Below are 16,764 nucleotides of genomic sequence, written 5' to 3' on the forward strand. Positions count from 1 at the left end.
CAACAATGTAATAGTAGCCGAGGTGGGGGTTGAGTCGGGGGTGTGGGTGGCAACCCACTCTGACGCTGTAGTACACGCCGTGATTGTCTCTCTGTGTAAATCTGAGTCATTCAAATCCACATATTTCCATGTGTACATAAACTGGTTTTGCATATTATAACAACATCTGCCGCGTGTTGGCCTTCCATCCGTCTTCTTTCATTTCCCAACACAAGGTCAAGCTGCCGAGTACAAAAATAGGAATTTCTCACATTCCCGTTGCCTGTGAAGTTTCCAATCGTGGCCCCCTTTGAAGAGTTACAGTAAAAAAAAAAGATATATGATGCCATATCATCCCCCTCACGGCCTTTCATCACATTCATGGATCTGAAGTGAACGAGCCACGTACAGTATCTATTAATAACCGTCACGTTTTTAAAGCTACTTTTCTTTTTTGACTCTGCACATTCCAATCTATTTATGTTGAGATTCTACAGAAGTTACTATCGGCTCAACGGCTAAAACTGGCGCGACACATGTGAGGTATGTGTAGAATTCTGTATGTAATCTCAATGGGCTTTAAGTAAGATGTGCTTCTTGCATAGGAAACTATAATGGAGAATAATATGGTTATAGCATAGTAAGACAATCTTCTACATATGAAGAGTTTTATATATATATTTATTCTGTTTTTGTTGTTTTAATTGCCTTTTTTTGGTCAACTCTGTTATAATAATAATATAATTATGGTATAATAAATTTGTATTGCGTAAGATTGGATTATGGCAAACAAAAAGTTTCTGGGTTATAAATGTGGTTAAGTTTAGGTGCAAAAAACCTTACTTGTTTAGGGCTAGGAAACTTTCATTGTTTATTTCCCTTACTGTGTCCACATTTTCTCTTTAAAAAAAAAACCATACAAGACATTACATTAAAACACTACGCACAACGTTTGGGCCCAATATGTCTGCCTGTGCCTTGTGGGTAATAGGTGTTGAAATCAGGGTAAATAAGAATGTTAGAGAGTTGTTGTTGTGTTTGGAGTGTCGTTCCTCAAGTTAAACACAGATTCTTACACGTACAACTAAGAATTTAGCCTCAAATACGTGTAAACTACCGTACATCGCTGTCATATTATATGAAAAACAACTGTACTTTGGTAAAAAAAAAAAAAAAGTTTTGAAATGGTACATTTTGAAAGCACAGATGCTAGCTAATCATATAAAGCTAGCTAGTACCTAATCCACAAGGGTGGGGTTGTCATAGCATGACCGCGAGAAACTACTTTGACGTTGTTTTATACGCGACACAAACACACAAACTAGTGACGGTCAAAACAGTCGTTTTCGATGTACTGAATCATTAGGATCAGTTCATTAAAAAGATTAGTTAAGTACTTCCTGCCACAGTCACTGAACTGAAATACGACTGAACGTTTGGCTTTCAGCAGCGCTGTCGTTAAATACACCAGACTCTGCTGTTAAATATTGATATTTTAGACATTTCCTTGCTAAATGTTGGGGATTAACACAGGTTTTCAATCATTTTAAGTCTTTCTAACTGATGTACCGTGGCCGGCAGTCTGTTGACGTCACATATCGGCTAACCAGAGAACAGTCGAGTCATGCTAGCAAAGGTAGCAAAGGAAACCATGTAGTGTTTAAGCTATTACAACATTAGCAGCTCTTGCTAACGTTGCCTATCGAGTGTGAACGACATTTGTTTCCGGTACTAAAAACTATTAACTACTATTAAACTTATAGAACGTATTTCATATTCCAGGCCGATGAAGTGAAACATAATTATTTAAATGTTACAGTAAAAAAGTCGTTAAAGTTTGAACCATATACCACGTTTAGGTATAGCTAAGAATGTGACTCCATGTTCATTCTCATGTTTACTGGAGAAACTACAGCACATACTGTACTTCAGCCATTTTGACGCACATATTTACAGCACCTGTCGTGAAACCCGAGGTGAAAGACTTAATGTCAATATATGTTTCCTACACAAAGTCAGAAGGTTGTAAAGAGCCATTTGAAAAAAAAAGAGGAGATGGTTGTTGCAGTGTGACAGCCAAACTGTTGGGTAGAGTTTCACATTCTATATATAAGCCTGGTGACTTGTGTCCCTGCTGCTGCTGCTCTATTTAAATGCCAGAGCCCCACTGTCTTAACAGAGTGAGGGGAGCAACAATATGATGGACCTTTTTGAGACCAACGCTTATCTTTTCAATGATTTGCGTTATTTGGAGGAGGGAGATCATGGAGCACTCCAGCACCTGGACATGGCCGGAGTGTCTCCTTTGTACAACGGCACCGACAGCCCGCTGTCTCCGGGCCAGGATAATAATATTCCGTCTGAGACCGGTGGGGAGAGCAGCGGGGAGGAACACGTCCTGGCTCCTCCGGGTCTCCGCTCGCACTGCGAGGGCCAGTGCCTCATGTGGGCCTGTAAGATATGCAAGAGAAAGTCGGCGCCCACGGACAGACGCAAGGCCGCCACGCTCCGGGAGAGGAGGAGGCTCAAGAAGATCAACGAGGCCTTCGAGGCGCTCAAGAGGAAGACCGTGGCCAACCCCAACCAGAGGCTGCCCAAGGTGGAGATTTTACGTAGCGCCATTAGCTACATTGAGAGATTACAGGACCTGTTGCAAACGCTGGACGAGCAGGACAAGTGTCCAAACGGATCGTCCCACAACAGTAAAGAACACAATGTAAGATCATATGATTTTCCCTCAGAGTTAAGTCCTGATGTTTGACTCTATGATGTTTATAGTTCAGCTTCCTTCACTAATGACATCCCCAGTGTATTTTCCTAAAGAGCGCTTATTGTTTTCTTGTGAATATTTTGCTGCGATCAGTCAGATTCTCTTGCATCTGTTTTTAGACGTTGCCTGGAAACAACTGGAAAACATCCTCTGAACCTTGGCTGACCACCGCTGACCATTCCGCCACCGCGATGGCAACAAAAAGAGATGGTAAACCACACAAATGCGCTGCTCACGTTGAACCAAAAACTTAAAAAGATTGAGTGGTAACAATTCATGGTGTGTTTGTTTCTGTTTCTGACAGGAAACAGTGGGTCGTCCGCGTCCTCCAGCCTCCTGCGTCTGTCCTCCATCGTTAACAGCATCACCAACGACGAGAAGATCAGCTACAGCGAGGACGTCTAAGAAAACTAGAGTGCAGACGTTTTTGAAAAATCGAAAATTCCCATCGTTTATCTCCAAATTTGTTCCATGATAGTCAGCGATTCCGGCCTCTGTTGTGTTTTTCATTTGTACATATTTTATAACAACATGATGTTTGGATTTATTTATTTTGTATTCAAAGGCAGATAAACTCGTAAATATTTGTACATAACTGACTTTGAAAATAAACTTTTGCATCACAGTAAAAAAAAAACACTTGAATCCTCATTTTTGTCCAACTCACTCTTGTTGTTGTGTCTTTGACAAACATTAGCTACAAAATTTGAACATAAACATCATGTCGTGGAAACTGAATTTCATCTCCTAGTGATCTCCATTCATTTCCAATGGAATTATTACTCTTTTTATATTGTTTTGGTAATTTTCTTTACCCTTTCTTACTCGAAACACAACGAAAAGCCATTATTGTGCCCTGACTGCTTAAACCGCATGTTTTGATCGTTCTCCTCCAATGTTTACCTAATTTGTACTGCTATCTATCTTTGTGTGTGTTTGTAGAAGTGATGTGAAATTTAAGAGGTTCCTTGAATGCATCCTGGAAGCTGCTCTCATTAGCTGTGAACACACTGTGAACCCTGTGTTACTTTCACTAGCTCTCATGCGCTGGGTATTGTCTCATGAATGCGGTTTTAGTTTAGTTTAGGCACAAAAAGGACCAAACTGGGGTTAGAAATAAGGTTCAAAATCATCCTGTCAATGTCTTTTACGTACAAATGTTCTCATAAGACTGTAGCAATCCATGTTATTGAAGCTTTTTTTAAAAACAATGTAAAAAAAATATAGAAATACCTCACTATAAATTAAAAAAAAGAATCTGGAAACCTTTAAAGGACCTCCCATGTCACAAACCTACCTAAATGTATTGCATTGTCTTGGAAAAAAAGAAAACTGGTTCCCTTATTTGAAATGCAATTGATAATTTTTCTTGATTTCTTAGATAATTTGAAGTGTGTCATCTGCATATCCATGAAGCCTCATATTTGTCCAACTGATGTTGGAGAAACATTGCCATGTCCAGCAGATGTGAATGTAAAGATAAAGTCCTGACGTAACTGATAACCATATCAATGATATAACATAAAGACAGGATGCCTCAAACCCAAAGCAAAGTAGAGAATGAGGACACTTGTGTCCAAACCCCTTGACCTCTAGTTGAGAATATTGTCTCAAATATGAAATGTCAATATGAACTCTATGAAATGAAACTCTCATATGCCAACATTTGACTTCTGGCACAAAATGTACAAATATAACTTTTCCCATTGTTTGCAGGACCAGTCTAAGAAAATGTTCACCGGTTGACTGATTCAAGCTCGAGACCCTGGTCCCCCCAACATTCACCGTTATTATTTGTCCATAAAATCTGTCTAAACCGCTTCGGCTCGTTTGCCGTCGCTGCTGCTTCTCTTTGTTGTGACTGGTATCCAGCAGCAGGTCTGATCCCACAACAGTAACTCGACTCTCTCTCTCTCTCTCTCTCTCTCTCTCTCTCTCTGTCACATGCTGGGGACATGGAAAGTTGGGCAGCAGGCATGAGTGCAAAGCCCAGCGGGATAATAAAGTTATCCGAGCCGTCGAGTCTGACTTTGTCATCGCATACATGACATTAGAAAATTGTATTAGTAAAGTTTTTTTTGTAACAAAAAGTTCCTCTCAGGTGAAAACATGGACAAAAAGTGTTAACTAATGACCATAAATTACATATATAAACACTTATCACATGTTAGTGTTGAGTTTATGTGAATTTTTTAACACTTACTGCAGGGGTGTACTACAGTTTTCAGAATTACTGCTTCTTATTTGAGCCTAAAATGTGCTAACAGTTATTTTGTGGACGTTTAACTCTCTAAACCAAACATATTATTATTGTGAATTCTAGCAAAATCTCTTTCAGAATAAAGGCTCTGAATCCAGTATGAAATTGTCAGATTTTTTAAATCACCTGCCGCTGGCCGGTATGAAGTATAATACTTTTCCCTTTGCTGCTTGGTGTAATTGTTGACGTTTATTTTCTATTTGTTGGCAGTTTTATTGTCCCGGTTTTCTCATAAATGATTGCATTTACTGCTATGCTTGTTTATATATAGCGCTGTAATGTCCCTCTGAAATATGTGCTCATTTGTGTTCTTAGTGTTTTCACCGCTGTGGCTCAAAGTGTCTGTTATTTTATGCATCGTCTTCAAACTTTGAAAATTTGTCACTAAAGTATTGCTACGTTTTTATTTGAAATGTGTCACTGATTTTAGCAAGATTACGTTGTAAAGATTCAAATTAGGTTGTTACCACTTTCTGGCAAGATCGTGCTACTGCTTAATACCCATTTTTACTACTAGTATTCACAAATGGCAGGGTTACTAATTTTTTACTGCCATCATATATGTGTTTATCATGCTAATAACGTACATAATATCTAATGAAGTGGACCAGAATGAATACAAACACATGTGGGCTCACTATTTGGCAAGCAACACAAGTCAAAATGCTTAAAAATAACCCACTTGAGATAGAAGATGATTTTTACTGAAAACAACTACACGGAGGGTTATTGTTCACTTTTTTTTTGATGAAAGATGATATGAGTGCCTTTTTCTTTCGTGCTGGGGCTGAAATACACACACACACACACACACACAGAATCAGAGTGAGTGGGTGAGTGGGTGAGAGTAGAGGAGCCCATTAAAATCACATTACTGTTTGGAGAGATCCTGTTTCTGAGAGGTTTCCATAGAAAACAGGATATTTGGTAAAAGACATGAATTGTTGTGTTGAAAAGAGTAACATAGTACTCTGTGTGTGTGTGTGTGTGTGTGTATGTGTGTGTGTCTGTGTCCTCTTGAGAACCTTTTCTGGCATCAACACTGGCCTTGTCAGGACCAGTAGTCCTCATGGAGACAAAAACCTGATCATAATGAGGCAGATCCTCATTTCTGAGTAACTGGTTAAGTTTAGGGCTAAGATTTTGAATTGTGGTTAGGTTAAAGTTAGGGTTGGGCTTTAACTAGTTGTGGTTATGGTTAATCCCCATATGAACATTTTCCCCTCTACTTTAACTTTTAAATCTTACTACAAATCTATGATTCTAGATCAGGCTTTATGACCTGGTGAGGATTTGAACCTTGAACCCTCCGTTTACAAGCCCAGTTCCCTTTCATTGTGGATCTATATCAGGGGTCACAAACTCAAATGACCTGGGGGTCACTGAGTAGGGGGTCGGTCAAGTGAAAAAAAAAGTCAAACTTTTTGGGGAAAAAAGACACATTTATGTTGATATGTCACATAATTTCAAATTTAAAGTGGTTGTTTTGATACGGAACAATAAGTAATGAACAATATAAATGAAAATAAATGGATTAATAATAAAAACAAAAACTCATTATAACTTCATATAAAGTGGGGCCACATGATATACATTGGCGGGCCACATGTGGCTCACGGGCCGCAAGTTTGAGACCTCTAAACTATATGATTAAAAGTCAGAATTTGCCTTAAAAAGTCGTGTTTGGGCATGGAAGTTATGAAGTTAGTGTGTTTAAAATGTTCTTAATGATGTTTTATGTTAGTTTCCTTCTATATTCTCATTTCATCTTTGACGTTTGTTCTATTTCTGCTCTGAAGACACAGATTCCTGACTTTGACTGATGACACCATATAATTCTCATTTGGGCTGCCAAAACGGCCGCTGTGTGTTTAAAGTCGACGAAAGGCAAGACGTTTCATATAAGACGAGGATTAATGCTCGGATTTTATCCACACTTTCCTTCCGTATCCTGCTCAGAGATCGAGTGCAGTGGTGACGCTCTCTCTCTCTCTCTCTCTGCTCGCTGCCAAACAAATGCTGTTGCCACTCAAAACTCTTTTTTTTTATGAGGATCAAGAAAAGGACGGGGATTTAGTGTGGATGAAAAACAAAAAAACACAGAGTTAAAGAGAAAAAATGCAATGGGACTGTAGCTAGATTTACTATTATTGAATTAATGTAATGATTATTTCTGACTAATGTACATTTTTACTCTCAGAAACTTGATCAATGAGTCACAAAAAGTTTATTTTTTGTTTTGTGTATTTACTTTTTATGTAGTTTACACAGTTATTATTCATGATACATGTGTTTTCTTAAACTTATGTAACTCTGTGGATTGTTTCTTATGAGAACATTTCTATATTTCATTGTAGTAATTAACAGAAAGTGGGTATATTTTCTTGCTTTATAGCCTTTTACATGAAATGCATTATATAATACATGCATTAACTATTCAAAATAATATCAGGTATTACTAGGTATATGGTCAGGTCATAGTTGCTATATTAAGTACTATAAATCTAATAAAATTAGGCCTGAAATCTTTGGGGTAAACTGTAGAATTACGTTTTTTTACTGACATGATTTAAAGTGCTTTACAGATTATAAATTTGGACTGGATTGGAGAATTTCAAAATAAAAGTGTCTGTTTTAATAATGTGATTGTTATTATGTAACAGATGTAAATGTAACAAAACGTCACAACTCTATAGTCCATATAAATAGTTGAAAAATGAAGGTGAACTTATTTTAATTTGGCAGAAATGAAAGATTAATCGATGATAGTGTTAAATCCCCTTTAAACAGGATCAGCCATTTTGGACCGACATGTTTTCACAGTAGCCCATAATTTCCTTTTTTGTCATCTTCTTCTTGTGTGTGTGTGTGTGTGTGTGTGGCATTTGTACACAGTTCTTTCTGTGGCAACAGTACAGCGCCACATACAGGCCTGGCAGATATACTACAGTGTTTAGAGACGTTTTGGGGGGTGGTTGTGTGAAATTTAAAAAAAAAAAAATGTTTTTTTAATGTGTGTGTGTGTGGATAAGACCTCAGCTACAATGTCACCAATAAATGTGACTAAACTCCACAGCGTTAGAGTCGTTTTGGGCCTTGGTTGTGACAAAGAATGTGATTAAAAGTCATTTTATGTGTGCGTGTGTGGACAAGACCAACTTTACTAAATCTTACATACTGCACCTTTAAGGTTAGTCAGTCAAGAATCATTTGCAATTTGATAATTGTGTTGTGTCAAACTGCAGAGCGGAGCATTTGCATGGAGATAAATTTACAAAGAAAAAGGGAGATTTATAAGAGAAGCAGATCCACTTTGCGGCGGACGCTCGGTGATTCATTGTCGCAAGTGACTGGCGTTAGTGCGCATGCAGTCACAGCGCGAGGCCGTTTGGAAGAAATAAGGTTTTCAGACGTGAGGGAGAGATGGACATAAAAGTTCAACCTCGTGCCCTTCACTTAACTCTGTCCCTGACCCTGAAGAACAACACAACAGCAAACTCTGCCTGTTCCCAGGGGAGAGACGCGCACGAGCCTGGTCTGTGCGCAAAAACCACTGCGCCAATATAAACCCCCAGGTTTTCTCAACGTCCAACTCGAGGTCTTTTTGATGTTCTCAGCAGCCACGGGGCGATGTCTTCTTCAGCTGTGCCTCCTCCAAACTCACACTGCAATTCACAGGCAGCAGGTACGAGCGCTGTTTTCTTAGGTGCGCGCGGTTCCCATGCACACGAGGAGAAGAGGAGGAGGAGGAGAAGAGGAGGAGGAGGAGGGAGAGCCAAACGTTTTGACACATTGTGAGAAATATCCGCATTGTATCCTTGTAAGCTGTCAATGAAAACACAGTGACCCCGAAACCTTCTGATTTCTGTGTGCAAAAGACAACAAATGCGCAAAATCCAGTCTTGTATAAAGTAAATGAAATGGATACTTCAGTAAAAGGACAAGTATGTTACCAGAAAATGACTTTGGTAGAAGTTGAAGTCACTTTTTTATATCATATAACTTAAGTAAAAGTGATTGTAGGACTTAAGCAGCACTGCCAAAATCCAGAAAGACTCTATAATCAAAAAAGTGCATAATAAAATAATAAAAGAACTATACCTGTGTTAGCAATAATGTTCTACACTGAAATCGTAAACAAAAATTGGTGATTAAAACACGTCATTCACACACTTCTAAGTGCATAAAAGCACAAATATTACACGGTGTTACCTGTAAACATCTTTTAAATAAAAGTAAAGTGTGGATGAAATCAAACATTTGCACAATAATTAGCATCAACATTTATTTCTCTTTGAAATTAGAGGAATATATGTCATATTTGACATGTATTCTACACACAGTGCTGCGTTCATGGTCAGTGTGACTGTAGGAATTTGTGTAGGAATCAGCCTGGGCCACTAACAGGTTGCTCTTGGGCCACATGTGGTCCACGAGCCGCCATTTGAATCAGCTGACCCTGTTAAATTAGATTAGGTTTCATTCATTGATCCCACACTGGGGGAATTCACTGTACTGCACTATAATATAACATAAACGATATAAATTATTAAAATTTACTATAACAATGCCGTGAGTAAACGGCGTGGATGAAAAAAACATGCAAATAAGTGTTTATAAGTTTAAAAGAGAGAAAAAAAAAAAATATATTTGTACATATCTTTAGTTCGTCAATTAAAAACAAATAATCATAAACTTTACGTGTATAGCACGTTTTAAAACAACCCCTTTTTCAACCTTAAGGCTGAAGCAATAAAAGCAGGCAGTTGTAATACAAGTAATTTATGAACTAATAAAATGAGAGTACAATGAGATAACGATATAATAAAAAAACAAATAAGACAAATGTGCAATTAAGGGCGCGTGTTATACGAAGAGGTGATTTTAATCTGAATCATCATCAGAACTGTTGTACGTTCATAATCTGTTCTATACATTCCATTCCATAAAAACACAGGACATTGAATAAAATGTAGTAAAAAAAAAAGTGCTGATAAATGGTAGAATAAATAATCTATATTTTAATCTATAATCTGCATCTGCATTTATTTTTTTGTTGTTTGAAAGATGTCACTGATTAAGCGGAGATTAGGTTGTTAATGCTTACTAAATAATTAATAAACAGCGACAGTATAGATCAGTGATAACAACATTGATCATATCGATACTGTGTCACTTTCTGGCAAGTTTACAACTGTTTACAGATGGCAAAAAAACAAGTGTGAAGTAAGGTTGTTCATGTGTTACTATAATTATATAGTTGTTTATAATCACTGGCTAAATGCTTATAACATATTTAATATCTGATGAAGGGACATGTATAAATGAGGTGAGTTCAGACACATTTGGGCCCACTATTTGGCAATCAACATCACTGTTGATGCCCTTTTTTTGCTCACATTTTTAAAACATCTTTATGATTTATACTCTGTCACTTTCTGGCAAGTGTACAAATGTTTACGGATGGCAAAAACAAGTGTAAATTAAGGTTACTCATGTGTTACTACAATTATATAATTGTTTATAATGACTGGTTAAATGCTAATAACTTATTTAATATCTGATGAACGGACGTGTTAATGAGACGAGTACAGACACATGTGGGCTCACTATTTGGCAAGCAACAAATCATTGTTGCCCTTTTTTGCTCACATATTTATCTTGTTAATTATTTCTAATGTGCCTTGGGTAGTTAGGACAGTGCGCTATAAATAATATATTAAACTATGAATCTTTTACTAAATGGAAGAGACTTTTTTTGCGGCCCTGAATTCCTCACGTCTCATCCCCCGCCAGCGCTCTGCCAGAATCAAAACCCCTGCACCCTAATGACCATCTGTTGTGTGCTGAATTGAAGCACTTCACTTGTGTCAATAACCTTTAACGGTTAAAATTTGTCCCTCTGTGGCAAACTGGTGCACAAGGGGAGTTGTCAGTCGTGTAATTGCCTGTTTTAATGAGCGCCGGCAAACATGGGATGGCCTCAGCTCACAGTCGCAGCACCTCCAGTGACGAGCCGGAGGTGTTTAGAGGGCAGCTTACCGCTCTCATGTGAACTCACTGGGCTTGAAATGTTACACCTCCCCTTTGCAGCTGGGCTGCATCTGCAACGCTGTCGTCCACGCCGTAAAGAATCGGGGCCTGCATTAGTCCTGCGAGTGCTCAACCTCTTTCTCTGAACAAAACTCATTTTTATGTCTTTATAGGGAATTGTTATGTTCATAGATGACCATGAAGTAGGCGTCTGAGGGCCTTGGTTACAGATATATATATCGAGGAAAATTACTGTTTATATGAAAGGGCGTATATATGTTCACCCCACAGTGCAGCATCATTTGCCGCATATCAAGCTTGATCCGCCCCCTTCTCAAATTTGCCGGAACAGCCGAGTCCAATATAGTGTGAGGGATTTATAAGCATCATATTGATATCAATGACTAAATTTGATCCTGTGTGATTTTTTTATATGATTTTTTTTATAACCGGCCTGCAAAAAAGTACAATACAGAATTGGATAAATACAAACTACAAACAGAAGACAGACAATGATTTTCATCCCCAGGAAAAGGAGCAAGTAAAATAAATAAGCAAACAAATAATAATAAAAAAGACCAAAACATACCAATATATACACACATATACCTCTGTGATTTCTAATCATAGATGTCAAATTTAGGGCAGCAACTATCCCGATTATTTTCGTAATCAATGAATCTTTTGATTGATGTACTTGTTTGGTTCGTAAAATGTCAGAAAATATGAAAACCAAAATGATTCCGTTTTAGTTATTTCTTTGTTATTTGGAGCAAAGACACCAGAAAAGAATGTGGTTACATCTGTCATCAGTTAAGATTTGTAAATTGTGTAAATTCGGGGTAAGATGCTAATGTTCACCTGCTTTTCCTGAAACATTCCCATGCTTTGTGAGTTCATCATGGCCTTGTAGGACAAAGGCTGTTGGAGGGAGTGAGTGGTGATGAGTGGGAAAACACCAGTAAGTGCAGATGTGGGAAACTCTGCAGGGTACTAGGGGGGTGAGAGGCAGTGGTTTGGGGATTGGGGCAGGGAGGGAGTAGATCTAACCCCTGCCTGCCTTCTAGCTGAGCCAATGGGCCATGGTAATTAGATCTGGCCAATGTGGGCCCTGGGCTCTGGCCGGGGGCATATAAGGGGGGCCCCAGGGCAACAGACCCCTCATATCACTCAGAGGTCTCCTCTCTTTCTCACCCTACTCCTCTAGTCTGCCCTCATTCCTTCCTTTGGGTGCCCATCACTACATTCTTCAGTCTTCACTAAGCCATGGAGGTCTTCTCACCGTCCCAGGTCTACTACGACAGAGCTTGCGCCTCATCTCCAGACAGCCTGGAGTTCAACTCCAGCATGGACCTCGCCCTCTCAGAAGAGGACGAACACGTCCGTGTCCCCGGGGCGCCTCACCAGCCGGGCCACTGCCTTCAGTGGGCCTGCAAAGCCTGCAAGCGCAAGTCCAGCTTCGTAGACCGCCGGCGGGCCGCAACCATGCGGGAGCGCCGACGCCTGAAGAAAGTCAACCACGCTTTTGAAGCGCTGCGGCGCTGCACCTCGGCCAACCCCAGCCAGCGCCTGCCCAAGGTGGAGATCCTCCGCAACGCCATCCAGTACATCGAAAGCCTCCAGGATCTGCTACGAGAGCAGGTGGAGAACTACTACGGCCTTCCGGTCGAGAGCGGCTCGGAGCCCGGGAGTCCGTTGTCCAGCTGCTCTGATGGCATGGTAAGACCTCTGACCCACAGCTGCAAACATCTGCTTATGGCTGTAAAAGAACATGTCCTTGAGAGAAATGAAGACTACTGCATGTGAGACAGGACTTCATCTTGTAGGAACTTAACTGGAAGGGCTGATTATGTTTGACAAAATGAATCCAAATGTACCACGCAGTGATCAAATTCAAAGTAAAACCTGGATTATAATGTGTTTCAATTGGACACTTTTTGTACTTAAGGTGAAGAAAGGAACTATTTTTTTTATTCACTGACACAGGCAAAATTATAGAAAATAGTGGATGAAAAAGTGAGTAAAATGACCTAACACCTCAATTACAAGTCCTCTCCCTGCCTTGTCATACCCATAATTCTTAAAAACAAACATCTGCGTTGTCCTATACATGTCTCTGTTCTCTGCCGCTTATTATTACACATGAGATTGAGTTAGTTTTTCCCTCGACAAGACTCTGAAGGTGACCGTGTATCAGTTAATGCCGGACGGAGTAATCGCTTTCCCACCAGCGGACGCTTTATAGCCCTATTAAACCGAGCTAAATCCACCGTACTGACGTCTGGCGGGGAAGAAAAAAAAAACTTTCTTTTCTGCATTCCATCCTGACTGCATGTTCCTGCGCCACTGCCAGGATTTTCTGCAGATTTACTAGGAGAAAGTGTCATCTTGCACAAACTGGTGTTGCTTCCACTGATACAATCGATTGGCCACGCTCAGAGGAAAAGAGAGTCCACACAGACACACACACACACGCACACATACACACACACTCTCTGCCACTTTGGCTTTAAGGTGGATGTGAAATGAAGGAGCCCATAACTTTGGAATTCAGGATTTATTAGCCTGTCCAGTGTTTCATGACGGGCATTGGTTGTTTTGTTTTTTAGTTGTTGGCACTATCTCTTCCACTACATTTACATTTATATACCAACACGTCACATTATATGTGTCTTTTTTATCTTTTGCAAACAAGAATTGAAGGTTAACATTGTATGTTTCTCATGTCTTTCTAGGTTAGCAGCAACAGTCCAGTGTGGCAACAGATGAATGCACATTACAGCAGCAGCTATTCGTACGCAAAGAACGGTAAGACGAGTTGATGTGCATTCTTGGCAAAAACGGTGTTTCAAAAAGTACAACAATTGCAATGTTTGACTACATTTTTTAAATCGTATTTGTCTTTCCTCTTCTCTCAGAGAGTTTGGGTGGTAAAACAGCCGGAGCCTCGAGTCTCCAGTGTCTCTCCAGCATCGTGGACCGCCTGTCCTCCGTGGAGTCCAGCTGTGGACCGTCCGCTCACAGAGACACGACCACCTTCTCCCCCGGCAGCACCAGCGACTCGCAGCCGTGCACGCCGGAGAGTCCCGGGTCGGGACCGGTCTACCACGTCCTGTGAAAGATTTAAAAACGTTTCTATTGTACATGACAGTGTAAATATGTAATGTAAATCCCCCCCCCATTTATTCTGTTATACCCAAATGAGACATATTTAATAATGACAGTTATGTGATATGTGATGTTGCATTATTCCAACATTAAATGGTATTTATGCATTATTTCCTTACTTTATATATATATATATATATAAATATGTTGTTGCAAACATTAAATCTTTTTTACTTTGTACAAAATGTGGAGATTTTCTTTCTGTCTCAGTTTCTTTGTATTTTTTTTAATTTTATTTTAATGTCATTATTCAAATCCTTCACTTTAGGAGCTTAAATAAGACTTAGGATAAATAGATAACCACACAGTTACAAAGTGCTTTATGGAAAATATATTGAAAGGAAAGTAGAAGCAATTAAAAGCTTTTAATTAAGGATTATGCAATTTTTTACTCCTACTTTTACTAGTACTATTACTACTGCTACTAATAATAAAGAAAGCAGGAAGCAGTAGTTGCACAGGCAGGGGAAACAATATGTTTAGTTATTAATTTATGTCGTGCTCAAGAAATGACTAAAAAAATATTGAATCTTGAATCTTCAGTTGGGGAATGATGACTCAGCACTCTCAACTAATAAAAAACCTTATTTATATAAAACACAGTGACTAAGGGCTTTATTTTAAACATAATTAGTGGTAATTAAAAAGCTGACAAGATGAGTAACACAACATTATTAATAATAATAATAATAACAATAATTGTTAAAATTTGTCTGCATATTGTAGGAGGAGATCGTTATAATAATGACAAAAACAGAAAAACATTAAATAATGATAATAAACTAGTAGCACTTTTCAAAACACATAAAAAAAAGCAGTAAAATAAGAATCTGAAAGATCAATATCATGATTTGAATAATTCCACCAACAAAACACTGATTTAAAAAGAGGATAATGACAGACCTCCTCGGGTATTTTGTTCAACAGAGTGGGTAAATAATAAATAGAAGAATCATTAAAGAGATTGTTGTTTGCTGAAATAAATAAATAAATATGAATTTCAAACAAATCCTCATTAAAAAACATCCAAAAAAAAACCCCAACAAGCTCAGACTCACGCCCATAATTACCGCCACAAACACGATTCATCATCGTGAGTTAAAGAAAATAAAATTAAAAATGACCTAATGTTGATTCATCACAGTTTAGTGGGTTTTTTTGCAGCCGTAAGATAAAAACAGCAGCAGCTCACATCCATCACTGCAGTTTTACACACTCACCGCTATTTGCATAATAACAATAATAATAGTATTAATCAATACACGTCCCAGAGTCTCCTGCTAACAAGGTGCGGACATGATCAGCTGATACTTACCAATCACCTGATCGATCACACACAAAGAGAAGTGCTGCATGAGAGTCACAGCAGCCATGAAAATAAAGAAATATAATGTGTGTGTTCTTGTATTTATTGCCTTTTGAGGACCGTGAATAAGCACTACATTGTCAGGACCAGTCGTCCTCAAGGAGACTAAAACTTGGACCTAACCTTATTTCTGAAGGAACTGGTTAATTTTAGGGCTGGTTAGGTTAGGGTTAGAGTTAGGCATTAACTAGTTATGGTTAAAGTTAGGGATAACACTTTGTCAAACTCAAACAACTTGGGGGACACTGAGTGTCCAAATATGTGGGAAATTATCTTGAAATCTTAACACAGTTTTCTATCACAATAACGATATTTATGATGCTATTTCACATAATTTCAAAGTAAAAGTGTTTGTTATGATATGGAACGATATATAGTTCTCAATAAAAAAAAACATATTTATAATGCAAATAGCTTACAATGATATTTAGTATTATATTCTGTCTATAACCTTTAATCTAGCTACAGGTGGAGGAGGTCATGGGCCAGTTCTCAACATAACTTAATCATTTATAAAGTCATTTAAATCTTCTAAATCAATGGTTCTCAAACCTTTAATATCATAAATCACCTGATGATAGTGTTTACCAACTGTACTGTACCAACAGTAGAACAGTATTTCTGATTTCCACCAGAGGTTGAACTTGCATACCACTGGTGGTACACATACCACAGTTTGAGAACCATGAATGCTGTGTGTGTGTGTGTCCATGTCTGTAGTAGGCTGTGAGGACATGTTTTGATCCACACTTATCTCTGTGACAACATTTTGTCTGGTCCTCACAATCTAAAGGGGCTTTTTTGAGGGTTAAGACTTGGTTTTTAGGGTTAAGGTTGAAGATAGGAGTTTGGTTAAGGGTTAAGTATTAAGCCTATGAGTGTCCTCACAGAGAATGCTGTACAAGAATGTGTGTGAGTGTATGTGTGTGGCTGTTTGTTCTTTGCAGCCAAATGTGAGTCATCATTAACACTCCTGATTACACCATCAGCGCTCAGAGTTGGGAGCAAATGGCCTCTTATTGTACTTATATTGTGTGTGTGAATGTGTGTGTGTGTGACGTCAGTCAGGTCTTTGATCATGATGTCGTTATAATCTGTGTTTTTTTGAATCACATCATTGAAGAATCTCCTGTTGTTTCTTTTATGCTTTGGTTTTTTTGATTAAACGTTTCCTACTCTTCATATGTT

At 38.6% G+C, this 16,764-nt stretch overlaps 2 protein-coding genes across 2 annotated transcripts; both read left to right on the top strand.

The window, feature by feature from the left end:
• The first annotated feature begins 2,141 nt into the window (after window positions 1-2,141).
• myf6 (myogenic factor 6) lies at window positions 2,142-3,376 on the top strand. Its single transcript, XM_058626241.1, has 3 exons — window positions 2,142-2,695; window positions 2,869-2,959; window positions 3,054-3,376. The coding sequence occupies exons 1-3, from the start codon at window positions 2,177-2,179 to the stop codon at window positions 3,152-3,154; spliced, it is 711 nt and encodes a 236-aa protein (XP_058482224.1). The 5' UTR covers window positions 2,142-2,176; the 3' UTR covers window positions 3,155-3,376.
• An 8,817-nt stretch (window positions 3,377-12,193) lies between these two features.
• Window positions 12,194-14,395, top strand: myf5 (myogenic factor 5). The gene is made up of 3 exons (XM_058626240.1): window positions 12,194-12,761; window positions 13,778-13,850; window positions 13,961-14,395. Exons 1-3 carry the CDS (start codon window positions 12,309-12,311, stop codon window positions 14,158-14,160), a joined length of 726 nt encoding a protein of 241 aa, XP_058482223.1. The 5' UTR covers window positions 12,194-12,308; the 3' UTR covers window positions 14,161-14,395.
• Window positions 14,396-16,764: the final 2,369 nt, after the last annotated feature.

Source organism: Solea solea, chromosome 3, assembly GCF_958295425.1.
Source record: "Solea solea chromosome 3, fSolSol10.1, whole genome shotgun sequence".
Taxonomy (NCBI): Eukaryota; Metazoa; Chordata; class Actinopteri; order Pleuronectiformes; family Soleidae; genus Solea; species Solea solea.

What these genes read in the sequence shown, in the direction of transcription:
- myf5 (XM_058626240.1), top strand. Translation starts at nt 12,309, where the DNA reads ATGGAGGTCTTCTCACCGTCCCAGGTCTACTACGACAGAGCTTGCGCC. An exon ending in CCAGCTGCTCTGATGGCATG is followed by an intron (nt 12,762 to 13,777) that starts GTAAGACCTCTG and finishes ATGTCTTTCTAG; the next exon opens with GTTAGCAGCAACAGTCCAGT. An exon ending in CTATTCGTACGCAAAGAACG is followed by an intron (nt 13,851 to 13,960) that starts GTAAGACGAGTT and finishes CTCTTCTCTCAG; the next exon opens with AGAGTTTGGGTGGTAAAACA.
- myf6 (XM_058626241.1), top strand. Translation starts at nt 2,177, where the DNA reads ATGATGGACCTTTTTGAGACCAACGCTTATCTTTTCAATGATTTGCGT. An exon ending in ACAACAGTAAAGAACACAAT is followed by an intron (nt 2,696 to 2,868) that starts GTAAGATCATAT and finishes ATCTGTTTTTAG; the next exon opens with ACGTTGCCTGGAAACAACTG. An exon ending in GATGGCAACAAAAAGAGATG is followed by an intron (nt 2,960 to 3,053) that starts GTAAACCACACA and finishes TGTTTCTGACAG; the next exon opens with GAAACAGTGGGTCGTCCGCG.